Source organism: Aquarana catesbeiana, linkage group LG01 (assembly GCF_042186555.1).
Source record: "Aquarana catesbeiana isolate 2022-GZ linkage group LG01, ASM4218655v1, whole genome shotgun sequence".
NCBI classification, from domain to species: Eukaryota; Metazoa; Chordata; class Amphibia; order Anura; family Ranidae; genus Aquarana; species Aquarana catesbeiana.
The window spans coordinates 893,282,201-893,299,726 of NC_133324.1; the positions used below are offsets into that span (position 1 = coordinate 893,282,201).

At 44.9% G+C, this 17,526-nt stretch overlaps 1 protein-coding gene across 1 annotated transcript in view; it reads left to right on the forward strand.

Annotated features, from left to right (window-relative positions):
* The window catches only part of LOC141118535 (uncharacterized), a 62,937-nt gene extending 46,791 nt beyond the window's left edge, over window positions 1-16,146 (forward strand). The window contains exons 7-9 of the mRNA XM_073610921.1: window positions 11,262-11,374; window positions 11,817-11,973; window positions 15,589-16,146. Coding sequence (XP_073467022.1) covers window positions 11,262-11,374; window positions 11,817-11,973; window positions 15,589-15,752 — 434 coding nt within the window. The 3' untranslated portion in view covers window positions 15,753-16,146. The remainder of the gene's footprint in view (window positions 1-11,261; window positions 11,375-11,816; window positions 11,974-15,588) is intronic.
* Window positions 16,147-17,526: the final 1,380 nt, after the last annotated feature.

The following is a 17,526-nucleotide window of genomic DNA, read 5'->3' on the forward strand; positions in this document are numbered from 1 at the left end:
ACATGACCTAACTTGTTTCTCTTGCCTCCTTTTTTCTCTCTCTCTCTTCTCACCACCCCAAATCCCCCCCGAAGTCAATGGCGGGTCTTAATGCAAAAGTCTGTCCATCACCAATTTTGGTGGTGCAAGATTGGAATCCTCTAGCCATGGCTGCCAAATGAGATCAAATTTTTTCACAGCTTTCCTGCGACTATAGGCTAGTTGCTCCCTGAGAAGAAGTGAGTTAACATAGGTAATCCATTGTTTCCCTGTGGGGACTGCAAAAATACACAAGTAGAGAGGCGCCTCTGGGTGCAGTAGTTTTTTAACAAACAGCTTTAATAACGTAGTTAGATCAACTCACATTTAAGTGGAAGTTTACAGGCATGGTATGAGTAATGTCAGAGTGACTCTCCTGAGTCCTGGGCCATGTAGATTCCCTGCTGATAGCAGTGTCTCTTCCGATAGATGGATTCGCCGGCTCCGGAGGGCGGCCTCAGAACGAGGCGTGAAGCACAAGGAACGGCTGGCTGCAGGGGAATGACGTCACCAAAAATGGACGCGTTTTGTGAGCGTGTACACTGTGGGGACTGTAGATGCCATCCAATATCTAGCTATAAGTTTTCTAGCCAGGTATAACAGCCTGGTTATATAATACATTCCCCTCAGGTACATCTATTCATCAATTGCCCCTAGTATGTACACCAGGGGGTTCAGGGGTACCGCTATCTGAGCTAGTCTAGAGATATATTGGTATATTTCCACCCAATATCGGTGGAGTTTGGGACATCTCCAAAGTAGATGTATAAAGTCCCCCTGGTGCACTTTACATTTTGGGCAGAGAGGAGAGTCTCTTCTGCCCCAATCATGCAGTTGTATGGGTGTTCTGTAGGCTCCTAGTAGAATAAACAGTTGCGAGAGTTTGTGAGAGGCTGAGACCGAAGTTGCAGGTATTGATTCAAAAGCCATGTCCCACTGATCCCCATCTATAATCACCAATATCTTCCACCCACTTAGTTCTGCATTTAAAAGAGACGTGGTCCTGAATAGAGGATAGCAATTCCGCATATATCTTAGATATCAGTCCCCTCGGGGTGTCTGCCTGGAGGACTTCCGTCAGCATAGAAGAGGATGATACAACTAAGGAGCATGTTTGCTGCTGTGCCCGCAGGGCGTGTCGAAGTTGAAGATATTTATAAAATCGCCTAGAGGTGAGCTGGAATTCTGAGAATAGCTGTTCATATGTTTTTAGAATGGTTCCCTCATAAAGTTGAGGGAAGAACCATATCCCCTGTTGCCTCCAGGGAGAGAATCTCTGTAATTCTAGTAATTCTGGATACCTGGGGTTGTTCCATAAGGGTGTAAAGGGCAGTGGGCCCTTAACACCCAGGGGTTTTAGGAATTCCTTCCATATTTTCCTAATGAGGTCACCGGTTGGGACACTTGGTAGATTCATCTCCATATGGGAGGCGGCTTTTAATGTGGGGTAAGACATGGTTACCAATTTAGCTACAGGGTCCTCACCTGCATCCTGCCCCCACCCCGCCAGCTGCTGAATTTGCGTGGCCAGAAAATACATTTTGGGGTATGGTACTGCCAGTCCTCCTCGGCCTTTCCCGTATTGTAATGTGGTTAGACTAATTCTAGCTTTCATTTTTTTTCCATATTAAGTCTCGCATTAAAGAATTAATGCATTTGAACCATTTATTTGTGATCCACATAGGGGAGTTGTGAAAGATATACAGAAGTTGAGGTGCCCATACTATTTTAATTAGGTTCACTCTGCCTACCACCGACAGAGGAAGCTTACACCAGCTAGTGCATTTGTCTTTCTGTCTGTCTAAGAGTGGGCCCAGGTTCAGCCGCAAGTAGCCGCCTGGATCCGGTGTCACTATCACCCCCAGGTATTTAAAGCTGCTTGCTATGGTTATTTGGTTTGCTCCCGTGGGTAGAGGTGCCATCAGGGGGTCTATGGGTATCAATATTGATTTGGACCAGTTTATAGTAAAGCCCGAGAACCTGCCAAAATCTGTGATAATCCCCATTACTGTTCGCAAGGAGGCCGCTGTGTCTCCCAGGTAAATAAGTGCATCATCTGCATAAAGGGATATCTTATCTTCGAGCGGGCCTCTGCGGAACCCACAACCTCAGGTGTGTTGCGGATCAAAATGGCTAAGGGTTCTACCCGTTTTAATCTACACCGTGCCCCTGTGCAGATTAAAAGATGGGGAAAGATTGTTATTAATACGTATTCTAGTGCTAGGTTTTGAGTATAGGACCTTCACCAATTCTATGAATTGATTCCCCAGACCGAACCTTGCCAGGATCTCCAGGAGGTAGGGCCACTCCACACTGTCAAAAGCCTTTGCGGCATCCAGCGATAGAATGGCCCTCCCTCCAGGATCATTCACTGGTATCTGTAGATTCATGAACAATCGCCGTATGTTGTCTGCCATGGAACGGGTGGGGATAAACCCAGATTGATCTTTATGAATTAATCTACCTATCACCTTAGAAAGTCTGGTGGCCAGTACACGCGCCAGTAGCTTAACGTCCGAATTCAACAATGAAATCGGTTGATATGAATCCGGCAAGAGGTTATCCTTACCTGGCTTGGGAAGAACTGTAATGGCCTCCTGCGTACTTTCCAGCAGGTAGCCTGTTTCAACTGCCTCTGATAGGGCCTGCAGCAAAGGTGGAAGCAGGATTTCACCGTAGCGTGAGTATACCTTGGCTGGCAGGCCATCTAAACACGGAGATTTATGGTGTGGAGCCCCCTCTAATGCTTCTGTTAGTTCCGTCAAGGTAATTGGAGAGTTCAGCGTGTCCCTCTCAGCATCAGTTAGCTGGGAAAAGGGACAGGCCTGCAGGAATAATGTTAAATCAGATGGAGCATATCTAGCTTTAGAGGCATAAAGGTCATTGTAAAACTGGTGAAAATCATTTAATATGTCAGGGTTAAGAGTGTGTATTTCCCCCATTGTGAACCGTATAGCTGTAATAATAGAGGGGCCCCGTTGCTCCCTGGCCACCAGTGGCAGGAGATGCCGGGTGTTTCCCCCCTCTTCAAAATAGATTTGTTGGAGAAAGTATCTCCTCTTCTCTGCTGCGGATATTAAGATGGAGTAATACAAAGATTGAGCCTCAGTCCAAGCTTCATGGTTGGACTGGGAAGGGTCAGTGATCAACGCCTATTCCCTGCTCTGCATCTCAGTCCTCACTCTATCCTCCCATTCCCTGGAGCAATTCTTAATGCCTGTAATCTCCCGAATGAGGCAGCCCCTCGGGAATGCTTTCAGTGAGTCCCATATCACTACTGCGCTGGCAGAGTGTCTGTTAAATTACAGGAACTTCCTCAATGCATCCGGGATGCCATCAGAGGGCGGGAATAGTGTCAGTCAAAAGGGGTTCACTCTCCGTAGTGGACGGCCTGAGGAGGCTATGATATCCAGCCTTACCCAGAACGGGGAGTGATCTGACAGGAGACGCGGCTCATAGGCCGAGTCCTGAACCTGTTGTAGAAGCATCCCATTGCCCAACCCCAGGTCAATGTGCGAGAGTCCACCATGTGTGGCCGAGTAGCAGGAGTATCAACGGTCAGTGTTATGTCTCTATCAGCATACATCATGGAGTCCCAGTTCAATAAGCGGAGATGCGAAGGCAGTCTTACCCATAGTGGGTCTAGTGAGTCTGGGCATTATGGACATTCTGTCCAGGTGTAAATCCAGAGTGTTGTTAAAGTCTCCCAGTGCCATTACCGGTAGATTAGGGTGCAGTGCCATAAATTGAGCTAGACTCTTGAGGGGGATCACAGAAAATGGTGGGGGGATATATATTGCAGCAATAATACTAAATCCATTTAACTTGCATAATAAGAAGACAAATCTGCCTTCTCTGTCAATCTGCTATTGAATGCATTCAAAGGAAATAGTGGCTGAGATCAACACACTGACCCCTCTAGAGTAGGAGTGGTGTGTGGAATGAAATTGTGTCGGGAATTTGCGGGATCGCAGCAGATGGACAGTCAGGTTGCAGATGCGTCTCTTGGACGGCGCCACCATGTTAAAGGCCCCAGGCCCAGTACTCACATGGGTTGAGGCCTGTGTATCGTCCAGCAGCCTGGGGATGCCATCCAACGATCCAATGTCTGTCTCGCTGTGTCCTTCCCCTGGGTCCAGCAGCCTGGAGGATGACCGATCCTTTATGGAGAGGCTTTTGCCAATCATGCGATGTGCGGCATCCTTCGCCGAACGAGGCGGATGGCCGCGAGTGTCCGGCAGTATTTTAAGTCCCGCTCCTCGCTTGGACATGGTAGCTCGGAAATATACCCAGCCGGGCGTAGCAGAGGTTCTGCGGAGTCCGAGAGTGGGTGTCCCGTGTCCGTGCTGTGAAGGATTGCAGTGTTGTGATCAGGATTGTGCAGGATGGTCAGCAGAGCTAGCTCCAGCACGTCTTACTGCATGCCGTGCATAGCCACGCCCTGCTGATACTAAGTTAAATAGATACTCACAGGCCGGGCCAAGGCAGAGGGGAGGGGAGGTTGGTCACTTGCCTCTGCATTGCCCAGCTATATCCTGCATTATGCATAACTGAGCTGTCAAAGCATACAGTACATGTAACTAGTGTATTGTATTGTGCATTTCTGCCTATGTAGCATTCTTTCAGGCACTGGGGGCTGATGAAGTAGCAGCAAAACTTGTTAGAGGAAAAGCGAGGTCCTTGGCACGGTGATGATGAAAATAAAGAGGTCCTCGGCAGGGTGATGATGCCGGCTTATGGTCCAAAGAGCAGGAGGTTGCAAAGCTACAACAGGAATTAGTGGTGTAACCCCTCAGGCTATGTAGCATGTAATGGAAGTGTGATTTGGATAATTTCAACTACTCATGTAGCTTTTTGGATGGTGTAAAGAGAGGGCCCATGGAACCCAGAATCCCTTGGAGAGGTTGGGAAACCCTTGTTTCAGCTCCCCATGCACCTCCTATGTCTAAGTTACCTGTGTCCATTAGGGGCACAGGGTGAATGAGAAAAATTATGGACAGCTGTTTAATGGACAATGAGGAGGTGGTTACTTATATGCAACAGTAATATTTTTCCACAATATCTCCCAGGATCTATATAAAGAGCTGATCACAGGCCTCTAGAACTGGGTAGGAGCAGGACAGTCTACTCCTGCTATAGTCTGTTGCCTACTAGGCTGAGGAGGGGGGATATCACTGTTTGTATTGTTTAATTGTAATAAGCTTCTGCTATTGTGAGAAGGTTTGCTGTGTTTATATTTATGATCATTTTGATTGTGTCTTCTGAGCTAAAAGATGGCAAGTCTGTCCTGAAAGGTCATGCCTCTGAGTCACCTAGGTTGTCTAAACAATTAGTTTATTAGCTCATGTTAATTAGGTTTCTGGTTCGTTTGTATTGTCTTTCTGGTGTATATATTTGTGTGATATCTCAAAATAAACAGTCCATGTTAAAGCTGTGTAACTGAGCTAGTCTCATCTGGATCTTGGTTACAATATTGGGCTGTAAAATCTGAGTTCAGAAGGTCCAGATTGGAGGAAGCTGTGTACTGACGGAAGCACTCAAGCAGAGTGCGACAGGGATCCATTATAGGTGGTATGTCATTTATTTAATATGTATTTTTAGATCTTTGTCAGATGTTACTATGGTATACTGAAGTAGAGATGGGCGAACGGTTTGGCCTAAACATTTGCCTGTTCGGCCTTTCAATGTACACCCGAATCTGCAGGTTGTTCGCCCCGACGAACACCCTGCAATGCACAAAGTACTGCCATATCAGGGCGCAGTGTATGCTGGTTGTTGATGACCAAAGAATCATCAGCTGTCAATGGGTTTTACCACTGACAGCTGAACAATAGAAAAAAAAAAAAGAGCCATTTAAAAAATAAAGAAAAAGACGCCAAAATGTAAAAAAAGAAACAAAAACGGCGTACCAGACCCTTATCGGGGCATCCAGCCTGGCAGGTCAGGAGAGGGGGGGAGACAAGCGAGCGCCCCCCCCCGAACCATACCAGCCCACATGCTCTCAACATGAGGGGGGGTGGGTGCTTTGGGGCAGGGGGGCTCTGCCTCCCCAACCCCAAAGAAACTTGTCACCATGTTGATGGGGACAAGGGCCTCTTCCCGTCAACCCTGGGCTGTGGTCGTCTGGGTCTGCGGGCGGGGGGCTTATCAGGATCTGGAAGCCCCCAGATCCCGCCCCCCCCATGTGAATATCGGGTACATAGTACCCCTATCCATTCACCAAAAAAGTGCCAGAAAGTAATAAACGCAACAGACAGGTTTTGACAAGTACTTTATTAAAAAAATTTTTTTAAAGTGTCCCTCAATGTAAATCCATCGTCAATCACGCCGCCTACCAGACCCAAAAAGTAGAATAAATGAAAAACGCTCCCGCCTTCTGGGAGGCCTCCCGCCAAATGCCTTCTCTCCGCTTTGATATTTCTTATATTGGTAAGGGGCGGGGCCACCTAGCTACACCACCCTGTGGCCCCACCCCTTATCAATATAAGAAATGTCAAAGCGTATAAGAAAGGTGAAAAGCATGCACCAGTCCGTGATGTCAGAAGGAGAGCGGTGCCACCGGGTGATCTAGCTAGGTGGCCCCGCCCCTTATCTATATATGAAATGTCAAAGCGGAGAGGCATTAGGCGGGAGCGTCTTTAATTTTCTTTCTATTTTTCCGGTCCAGCGGGCGGCGTGATTGACAATGGATTTACATCGAGGGACACACATTTTTTAATAAAGTATTTGTCAAAGACTGTCTTTTTTTTTTTTGCCACTTTTTTGGTGAATGGGTGGGGGTACTATGTACCCGATACTCATTCACTTGGGGGGGGCTTTCAGATTCCGATAAGCCAGACACCTGCAAACCCTGACAACCACAACCCAGAGTTGTCGGGAAGAGGCCCTTGTCCCCATCAACATGGTGACAAGGTGCTTTGGGGTGGGGGGGTGCCCCGATGCACCCACCCCCATGTTGAGTGCATGTGGTCTGGTATAGTTCAAGAGGGACGGACGCTCGCTCGTCTCTAATTCGCCCCCCGGCCCCACACTGGTTTTTTTTTGGCATGGGGTTTCAAATCCACACCCAAATAGCCTAAACATTTTGCTAATTGCAATGTAACAGTTTTTATGTGGGCAAAACGAAACTTGAATTTCATAAAAGGGCTTATAGTCCTATTTTAAGTATGACCACTGCTAATTCAGGACTTCTATTGGGGAGATATGTTAGAGTTCACCATCTTAGTATATCTCCCCGTATACAGTTTCTCATCTTGGACCGGGTTCATCCCAACTCTAGGGGGGAGACTGGAATAACCCCTTCCCGCCGACCGTACGCACATATGTGGCCTCGGCTTTAAGGGGTTATACCGGGATGATGCCTGCAGCTGCATCCCAGTCCCGTTTTTTTAGAGCGGGTGGTCGGCTCTTCAGGGATAACAACTGATGCGGCTAAAAGCAGCTCGGCTGTTACCCTGAAGGAGCAAGAGGGGAGGCCCCCCCTCCCACCGCCTTCCTCCACTCTTCCCGGGCCTCCCGTCCCACCGGGAGACCCGATCCACGATCCGGCACTTCCGCCGGCTAGAGTGAGACTGGAAGGACACCAGAAACAGCTTTGATCCAGTCTCCTTTGTGTAAACACGGAAGCGACGTCACTTCCGGTTTACTCGGCTGCCAATGGCACCGTTTAAAAAAAAAAAAAAGTTACAGTATTCAGAATTGACGTTTTTGGCGATGTGAATACTTTGAAGTGCAAAGGAGGGATTTTGGGTCCTTTTAGACCCCCGATCCCGCCATAAAGAGTACCTGTAACCAGGGGCGGATTAATGCACAGGCTGGTCCAGGCTGCAGCCTAGGGCCCCACGTGTGCAAGGGCCCCCGATTGGCCATGATATTTTTATTAATCTATATATATTTATGTATATGTAGAATAAAAACCATGCCTGCGTGTTATACGAATACGCCGATAAATGTTTTTTTACCAACAGGGGGCGGGGATCGGGTGGTCCGCCCCCAGTGCCACCCATTGGGGGGGGTGTGTCAGGCCAGCTGTACCGCCTCACCTGGCCCTGGGACAGCGCTGCCAGCATACTTTAAAGTTGAGAAAACATTACTGCCAGCCCTTTCCCATGCACAGCTCCTCGTGTGTCACTCTCAATGTAAATGGAAGTCTTTTAATACCTCAATTAAAGCCGCTCTTCTCCTCCCGCTCCACCTCCTTCCCGAGTGTAGCCTTTGATTGCAGGAGGAGAGCGGTCATGTGACCATCAATGAAACAGCAGAGGAGAGCAGTCACATGACCAGGTCACAAAGAACGGGGTTAATTGAGGTATTTAAAAAATAAATAAAATAACTAAGAAATAAAATAACCCCCCATCCCGCGAGCTCGCGTAGGAAAGAAAACGCACACGTAAGTCGTGCCCGCATATGTAAACGGTGTTCAAATCACACGTGAGGTATTGCCGCGATCAGGAGCTAGCGCCTCCTCTGTAACTCTAACCTGGTAACCATTTTTTTTTTTTTTTTTAAAGCACCGCCTATGGAGAGTTTTAGGTACCGTAGTTTGTCGCCATTCCACAAGTGAGCGCAATTTCAAAGCATGACATGTTAGGTATCTATTTACTCAGCGTAACCTCATCTTTCACATTTTACAAAAAAAATTGGGCTACCTTTTTACTGTTTTTCGTTTTTTTTTTTCAAATCACGAAAGTGTCTTTTTCCCCAAAAAAAATTGCATTTGAAAGACCGCTGCGCAAATACAGTGTGACATAAAATATGGCCAATCACCATTTTATTCTCTAGGGTCTCTGCTAAAAAAAAGTATATATATAATGTTTGGGGGTTCTAAGTAATTTTCTAGCAAAAATATGGATTTTAACTTGTAAGCAACAAATGTCAGAAATAGGCTTAGTCATGAAAGGGTTAAGCTCCTACTCCACTCTACGCTGCTTTTAGGGGTCTAGTCGCGATGTCTCTTTTTCTAGACGCTTCTGATGCCTTTTTTTCCCCTGTTTCATTATTGTTCATTTATATTTTAGGTTGGAGAGGCTGTCCCTATTGGTGATAAGTGCCTCAATCCTCAGCACCGCTGACCTCCCTTCCTCCCCTCCCCCTCTATATACTTCACCACCCTCAGGCTGCAATTTTGGGTCATGTCTGGGATCCCTGTGCGGAACCTTCAAGGCCTTGGTGGCCCCATCTCTCTCCCTCTCTGGGGGACACTGGTTGGGGGATCATTCGAACCCTGGTGCAAACATATCTTTGGTTGTTTATAGTTGTGATGGGCCGACCCATTGGTATGTAAATTCTCCTATTATTAACATCTGCAATATGTGTGTACATATTTCATCTGTTTCATGGTTCCTAACAAATGTTATGCTCTGTTATAGAGTGCTCTAAATCTCTGATCTTCTCTATACAAATTGCCCTGAAGAAGGGATTCATGTTTGCTCCTTAAACGCGTTGGGCATAATGAGAAGAGAATTGTGCACAATACTACATAGCCCTTTATGGGTCATTTTTGTACCATTTTATGTTATATTTATCTCATGGCGATGTATGCACCAATGTTCTTATCTTTACCTGTATATTAATAAACTTTATATTTTTATAGTATTTGATTCAATATTGTGAACTTGCCTATGAAGTCCCAATTTACCAGGGGGTACCTTTTTTGTTCTCTTGTTCCATACCCGAAGGGCCTGGTATGGTTTTTGGAGGGGGAGACCCCACGCCGCTTTTTTTTTCGTTTTTTTTTTTTTTTTTTTTTTTTTTCCAATAGCCGGGTGTCGGCAAGTGTAACCGCAAATCACTTTAAATGGGATTTGACTAGTTTTTTTTTTCTCTTTAGAAATGTCATTTTTGCTGCAGCATGTTTTATGCATGCTATAGATGCGCCACTTTGCAGGCACATAAAGGGGGTTCCCCCAAGCATTATATTTAAAGGAATTTTTCATTCTTTTGTTCAAAATGACTTTACCCCAGTCCTCAGCAGTCCAATCCCTATACCTTTTGCAGAATATCAGTCTGTCCCTGATGTTTTTCCTGGAGAGAAGTGGCTTCTTTGCTGCTCTTCTTGACACCAGGCCATGCTCAAAAAGTCTTCTCACTATGCGTGCCTGCTGCCATTCCTGACTAAGCTCTGCACCAGTGGTTCCCCCGATCCCACAACTGACTCAACTATAGGAGACAGTCCTAGTGCTTGCTAGACTTTGGGCACCCTGAAGCCTCCACAAATGCAGTGGAAATGGTTTTTAATGGGATTAAGTTCATTTTCATGACAAAGAGGGACTTTGCAATTAATTGAAAGTCATCTGATCACTCTTCATAACATTCTGGAGTATATGCAAATTGCCATCATAAAAACTGAGGCAGCAGACTTTGTGAAAATTCATATTTGTCATTCTCAAAATGTTTGGCCATGGCTGGAGGTAACAAGAACATGCCAGATACTGGCAGTTTCTAGGCACTGCTATGTGCATGCTAAGTAGCATTTTGTATTTATAGCTTGTTTGGGTGGGGTAGGGGTGGGGGCTCAGACCTGTGGACAGGATGGTGGGTTGTCTGCTGAGGATAGGGAAGGTGTTTCCCACTGTAGACAGGCGCTCTACTGTCGATTAAGGCTCGGTTCACACCTATGCGTTTTTTAATGGGTTTTTGGTTCAATAGACTTCAATGGGGAAGCTGCAGAAAAGCATAAAGTGCTTTTTTTTTGCAGCAATTTGCGTTCTTTTAATCCACCCAACAACAAATTGGCTGGAAAAAAATGCAAAATGCATCAAAAACACACACAAAAAATGCGTCAAAAAGCAATGCAGAAACGGATCAAAAGCAAACTGCATAGGTGTGAACCAGGCCTAAGAGGGGCTTATCACTGTGGATAAGGGAGGGGGCTGGCCATTCCCCTCCGCTGTGGACAGGGTAAAGGGCTCTAGGAATTTTTAGCATTCTTTGCAAAGTAAAATTTGACCACGTTCATTAAGCTCTGGGTAAAATTCCCTTGCAAAGTTCAACTTCCAATACAAATTGCATAGCTTATTTGCCTTTAATAAATCAACCCTGAGTTTAGATGTCATTAGATCAAAATGGGACAGCCAGGCAAGTGGCATTTAGTGAAATGTCATCAATGGCAACATTCATAAATCTGTCGGGACAATCTTTGTGAATTGCAGCAGCATGCAATGAGCTGAGTTTGAGGAAATGTCACAGTGGTGCGGACCCATGTAATTGTAGCATGAATAACCTGTATGTCTCCCTCCTGTTAGGAACGTATAAAGGACCCAAAGACTTAAGATGTCTGCAGTGCCGAAATGGTGAATACCAAGTGGAGTCAGGAGCGGCTAACTGTAGCTTGTGTCCTATAGATCACTATTGTCCGGTAAGTAGATTGCTGATACAGTATTCTAAATTACTTTGATATTTTCTGTTTTAGTATACAAACCAACATTAGATATTTTTTCCATATTGTGCTCTTTAGGGACTTGTACACCCAACTTACACATACTTGAGTGCTATAAATTGTATTCCACTAGATATCTGGCAGAATCAACTGTATTTTTTTTGCACTTACCAAGCATGTAAAACAAAATGCTTTGAATGGTATAGTCAAAAGACTGAAAAGGAGCAAATAACTACTGTGGTCATATACAATAAGGGTGGATCCTAAAGGTAAAGTATATGTGGTAAATAATAATCTAGAACCTTCTGAACCTCAAAAAGGACAGCACTTTCTTTCTCTGCTTTTGTTTTTCTAAAGGGCACAATAGCTGTCAAGTAACCTAAATTTACTATTTTTTTTTTTTTTTTTTTTTTTTGTGTAGAGCCCTGACGTCTATCCTATAACCTGTCCAGAAGATGCCTTCTGCCCTGCTGGAAGCTCAGCGCCCAGTTACTGTATGGAGACGTTCTTGCAGAAGTCTGGGGACTCCTGTGCACTGGCCCCTCTCACTATCGTGCTTCTTGTCATCTGTGTAGCTGGTAAGCTGGAATACAGTGCTGCCTTCCTTCTGTAGAGGTGACTTATTTTTTCCCAATTCTTCCTACCTTAAACCCATCGAACTTCATTTTATCAAGAAATGAAACTCCCTGTCTAACTGCCATTCCATACCAGTTCCTGGGTTTTATTGAACTGGGGTTCTATTTGGTGGTAGTCACGCTGAGGTCCTGGCTTCAGTTCTTACCTAGAGAAAACATCAGAATGTACAGGTGTAAGGGTGCCTTAACATTCTTGAAGTTAGGCTGCTGCCTTCAGAAAATTGGACACTAGCAAACAAAGCAGTTAGGACAGGCTAGTATAACTCCTCCCACTCCCATCATGTTCAGCTTTGTAGCAAAGCAATGGTAGGAGTGGACAGGGCCGGACTGGCCTACCGGGATAGTGGGAAATTTCCTGGTAGGCTGGCTGCCCTCAGTGCCCTGGAGCCGCTTTGGGCTAGGTGCTTGCTGCTGCCATCTGAAAAGAAGCAGAGGCATCAGCTATAATGCAATGCTCCTCTTCTGGTCACGGCACAACCTACTGAACGGGTTCCTGCGGCTGTGGAGTGATATGCCTGGGGTCATCGGGAGAACGTCCGCTGGATTCCTCTTTCGATTCGGCGTGGCGCCGCCCACTAAACTCATGCTTGCGGCAAGTTCTGAGTGACATGCAGGGGGAGAATGGCAGAAGAATTAAGGTGCTGGATTTTTTTTCTCTCACTGATGGGCACTGGTCAGGCTGCATAGCTGCACACTGGTGAGGCTGCACTGGTCAGGCTGCATAGCTGCACACTGGTGAGGCTGCACTGGTCAGGCTGCATAGCTGCACACTGGTGAGGCTGCACCGGTCAGGCTGCATAGCTGCACACTGGTGAGGCTGCACCGGTCAGGCTGCATAGCTGCACACTGGTGAGGCTGCACTGGTCAGGCTGCATAGCTGCACACTGGTGAGGCTGCACTGGTCAGGCTGCATAGATGCACACTGGTGAGGCTGCACTGGTGAGGCTGCATAGCTGCACACTGGTGAGGCTGCACTGGTCAGGCTCCATAGATGGGCACTAGTGAGGCTGTACTGGTCAGGCTCCATAGATGGGCACTGGTCATTGATGGGCACTGGTCAGGCTCCATTGATGGGCATTGGTCAGGCTCCATTGATGGGCATTGGTCAGGCTCCATTGATGGGCATTGGTCAGGCTCCATTGATGGGCATTGGTCAGGCTCCATTGATGGGCACTGGAGAGGCTCCATTGATGGGCACTGGACAGGCTCCATTGATGGGCACTGGACAGGCTCCATTGATGGGCACTGGACAGGCTCCATTGATGGGCACTGGTCAGGCTGCACCGATCAGGCTGCATTGATGGACACTGGTGAGGCTTAGCTGATGGGCATTGATGGCCACTGATCAGGCTTCACTGATGGGCACTGGTGATGCTGCACTAATGGGAACTGGTGAGGCTGCACTGATGGTCACTGGTAAATATAATACACGCTTCAAATGTGCTTTAAAATGCATAGTTTTCCCTTTTATGAACAAGAAAATAATGGCATTATGCTGTTGGGCTGGTATAATAATGCTATGGGGCTGGTATGAAATTATTTCCAGGGCTGGTTTTTATTCCCAGTCCATCCCTGGGAGTAGATCATAAGAACAGAGGGAAGGGATTTGTGTCCCTTACTGTACCCCAAAAATAGATTTTACGGTAGATCAAAAAAATCCAGCATCCAAAAGAAGTCCAACTGAGGGGTGGGCAACAGCGCAAACAAATGTGAACATGCCTGGGTAAACAAGAGCTTAAGGTCTCATGCACACAGGATGTTTTTACGGCGCTTTTAGGGGTGTCAGGCGATTTGTTTTTTCCCTTTTAAAATGCCCCTCCATGTTGTTCTGTGTGTCCATGCACACTATGGCTTTTATAAACTTTTAGTGGCAGGGGCATTTAGAGGCAGGGAAAAAAAAAATGGGGACAGTGCGTCCAGGAGCAGAAGAGTTTGGGTAGGTAAAAGGTTTGACGCTTATAGGCGCATTTAGTGCTTGAACGTTAATTAATTTCAATGACAAGAATAAATTATTATTTTGCCCAATAAAATGAATTTGTGCACAAGCACTTGATACCTGTAAAAACGCCTAAACACTTATAAAAGTGTTAGGCCCTTTTACAAGCATCAACCGTTTTTTCTGCAAAGACGCTGCTGCTAGGAGGACGGTTTCTCGAAGAGATTTTTTTAACATCCTGTGTGCATGAGGCCCAATAGAGCTCACAGAGCAATCCTGAAGAACCGTATGGCCAAAGATGGCATCAAATTAGGTCTGAACATCCACCTGGTAAAACTTGATGAATGTATTGCAAATCTAATGCCCGTGCACACGGTCGGATTTTCCGACGGAAAATGTTCTATAGGAGCCTGTTGTCGGAAATTCCAACCGTGTGTAGGCTCCATCGGACATTTTCCATCGGAATTTCCTTCACACAAAGTTTGAGAGCTGGTTCTCAAATTTTCCGACAACAAAATCCGTTGTCCGATCGTGTGTACACAATTGCGACGCACAAAGTTCCACGCATGCTTGGAATCAAGCAGAAGAGCCACACTGGCTATTGAACTTTATTTTTCTCGGCTCGTCGTACGTGTTGTACGTCGCCGTGTTCTTGACGTTCGGAGTTTCCGACAACATTTGTGTGACCGTGTGTATGCAAGACAAGTTTGAGCCAACATCCGTCGGAAAAAAAAAACATGGATTTTGTTGTCGGAAAATCCTATCATGTGTACAGGGCATAAGAAACGGATACTCGATGCTGAGCCCATGAAAGCACTAACTGATCCTAGTGGAGTGTGGTTTAATAGAGAAGGTTGAGCCTTGTCCTTAAGTCTATAGGCTAGAATGATGAGCTTCAAAAACCACTTATATCGTGGACAGTGGAAGAAGAATCAAGTTGTATTTTAGAAGGACACTCCAGAATGATGAAAAAAGTCATTTTGTCTAAAAGTAGCAGTAAGATAAACTCGAACAACGATATCACACCTAGCCAGTAGAGGAAAATCTTTGGGATGTTATGGAGCAGGACATAGAGATGGGAGAGAAAGTTAAGGTTTCTTAGGCCTCAATACAACTGTGTCTATGTTGTACAAGAAAGGGATCTTTACAGGTTAGGGCCGCCAACTCAAACTCGTCTCACAGAGGCAAGGGCAGAGTAGTATCCTGACAGGTTCAAAGGAAGGTTTATATGGAGCCAACAGAACCAGGTTGAGATCTGCAGAATCACAGGGGGAACGTATACTAGACCTTACAGCTTTTTTGCCATTGTCCAATCTCCTGAAGCCAGCATAACCATATGTACCTGAATTACTCAGCGTGTCCCTATGAAATGGCAGCTTTATAATACAATAATCCTTATATCTACTGCTATAAAATGAAGAAATTCAAGTTCTTCACAGATTCCAACCCGTATTGGCATATTTTACCTGTGGCCTGCTGTCTTTATTTGGTCATGGAAGAACTTGGTGACTCATGATATCCTAATAATTTATGGGAGGTGGTACATTTGTCCATATGTTATGTAATTCTCATTACTGCCATGGTTTTAGTAATTGTTGCTATTCTCTTCTTCTCCTGTACAGTGCTGTTGTTTGCTTTGATTTATGTGGTGTGGAAGAACAGAAAGGCAGCGCAAAGACAACCTATGACCGCTTTCACCCCAAAGTCTCCCCTACTACAGCCACGTTTATCAAGCTCCATATACGGGCTCGAATACAACACTGAACCTGTGTATGCTGGATGGTGAACGGCTTCGATTTGGCAAGACAGTAGTTTAATGTGAAAAGGAAAAAAAAAATCTGTACAGTTTGTAAATAATCTGTATTTAATGTTCCTGTTAGAGTTCTGAAGCTATATATAGTGTACAGCCAGGCACCTGTAAAGACTTGTATAGTAGAGAATGTAAATATTGGTGCTTTGTATATGGCAGATGCTTCTTAGTGGATTGTCCAATGCCTTTGTTGTATAGAATATTTTCTTTGCAGAACTGAAGTTTTTTTTATTATTCTTAATAATAGATGTGGTTATACCTCATAAAATGTTTGAAATATTACGATATGGGTAAAACTGCTGTGCAGAACAATTGTGCAAGTTATCTGTGTAACAGGAAAAATGAGCAAAAAAACACTATTTGTTTTGTGTTCCTATTTGTAACTTATTTCAATTGGACATTCTGGGTCAGAACCTTTGCCAGTATTTGATTACTGCCTGCGCCCCCCTTTTATATTGCTATATTTGTCCTACTGTAGGCTGTCACCAAGACAGAATGTGAGGGGAAATAAAAAGGTGGGACTACCCCCTCATTCCCTGTTGTATGGGGAAATCTCCCCAGTGGGCACACACAAACCAAAAAGCAGACTGATTTTCTAACCCTTACCCATTCTGGCAAAACCTGGACAAAAGGTTTGGCCGGATTTCCACTTTTACGTTCTGGACCTCAATGGTAATTTAAACCACTTGCTGACCACAATATATAAATATACATTGCGGTTTGAAAGTGGCTTACCGGGATTATGGCTGATATCAGCCATAACCCAGGTATTGTGGTTTATTTTATTTTTTTTTTTTTTAGCCGGCGGCTAGTTTCTTCCTTTGGGGGGGAGGTGTGTCACAAGCTTACTGATTCTGCTGGTTCGCCCGACACATGATCCGACAGTGCCGCCGGCTGGTTGCACAGGCGATCAAAAAGTAGATTAACTTTGATCGACTGTATGGCCTTGGAAGACTGGAGTGACATCACAACGTCACTTTCGATCCAGGGTGAAAGTAAACAATTTTTTTTTTTTTTTTTTTTAAAGCAAAAGATCAATAAAAATTTTTTGTTTGATCATTTTGCTTTTTAAGGTAAAGAGATTTAGGGTCTTTTTGACCCCAGATCTCTTCATAATGAAGACCTGTCATCTTTATTTTTATTACAAGGGATGTAATGGCTTATGGAGATTTTTTAAGTACCATAGTTTTTTGCCATTCTACAAGCATGCGCGATTTAAAAGCGTAACATGTTGTGAATCTATGTACGTGGTGTAACATTATCTTTCATATCCTAAAAAGAAATATATTGTTTCTATTTCTTTTTTAATTCATTTAAAAAAAAAAAAAAGAAAATTCCCAAAAAATTGCATTTGAAAAACCGCTGTGCAAATCCCGTGTGACATAAAAAATTGCAACAATCGCCATTTTATTCCTTAGGGTCTCTGCTAAAATATATAATATATATTAAAATGTTTGGCGGTTATAAGTAATTTTCTAGCAAAAAAAAATACTGATTACTTTAATCAGTAATTTACTAAAATGCTTTAAACTTGTAAACAAAAAGTGTCACAAAAGGTCTGGTCTTCAAGTGGTTAATTCGTAAACCACTTGTCTGTAGGTGTGGAATATCAAATTCATCAACATATTTTTGCAAACCACATACGTTTAACCACTTTAACCCCGGAAGAATTTATCCCCCTTCCTGACCAGAGCACTTTTTGCGATTCGGCACTGTGTCATTTTAACTAACAATTGCATGGTTGTGTGAC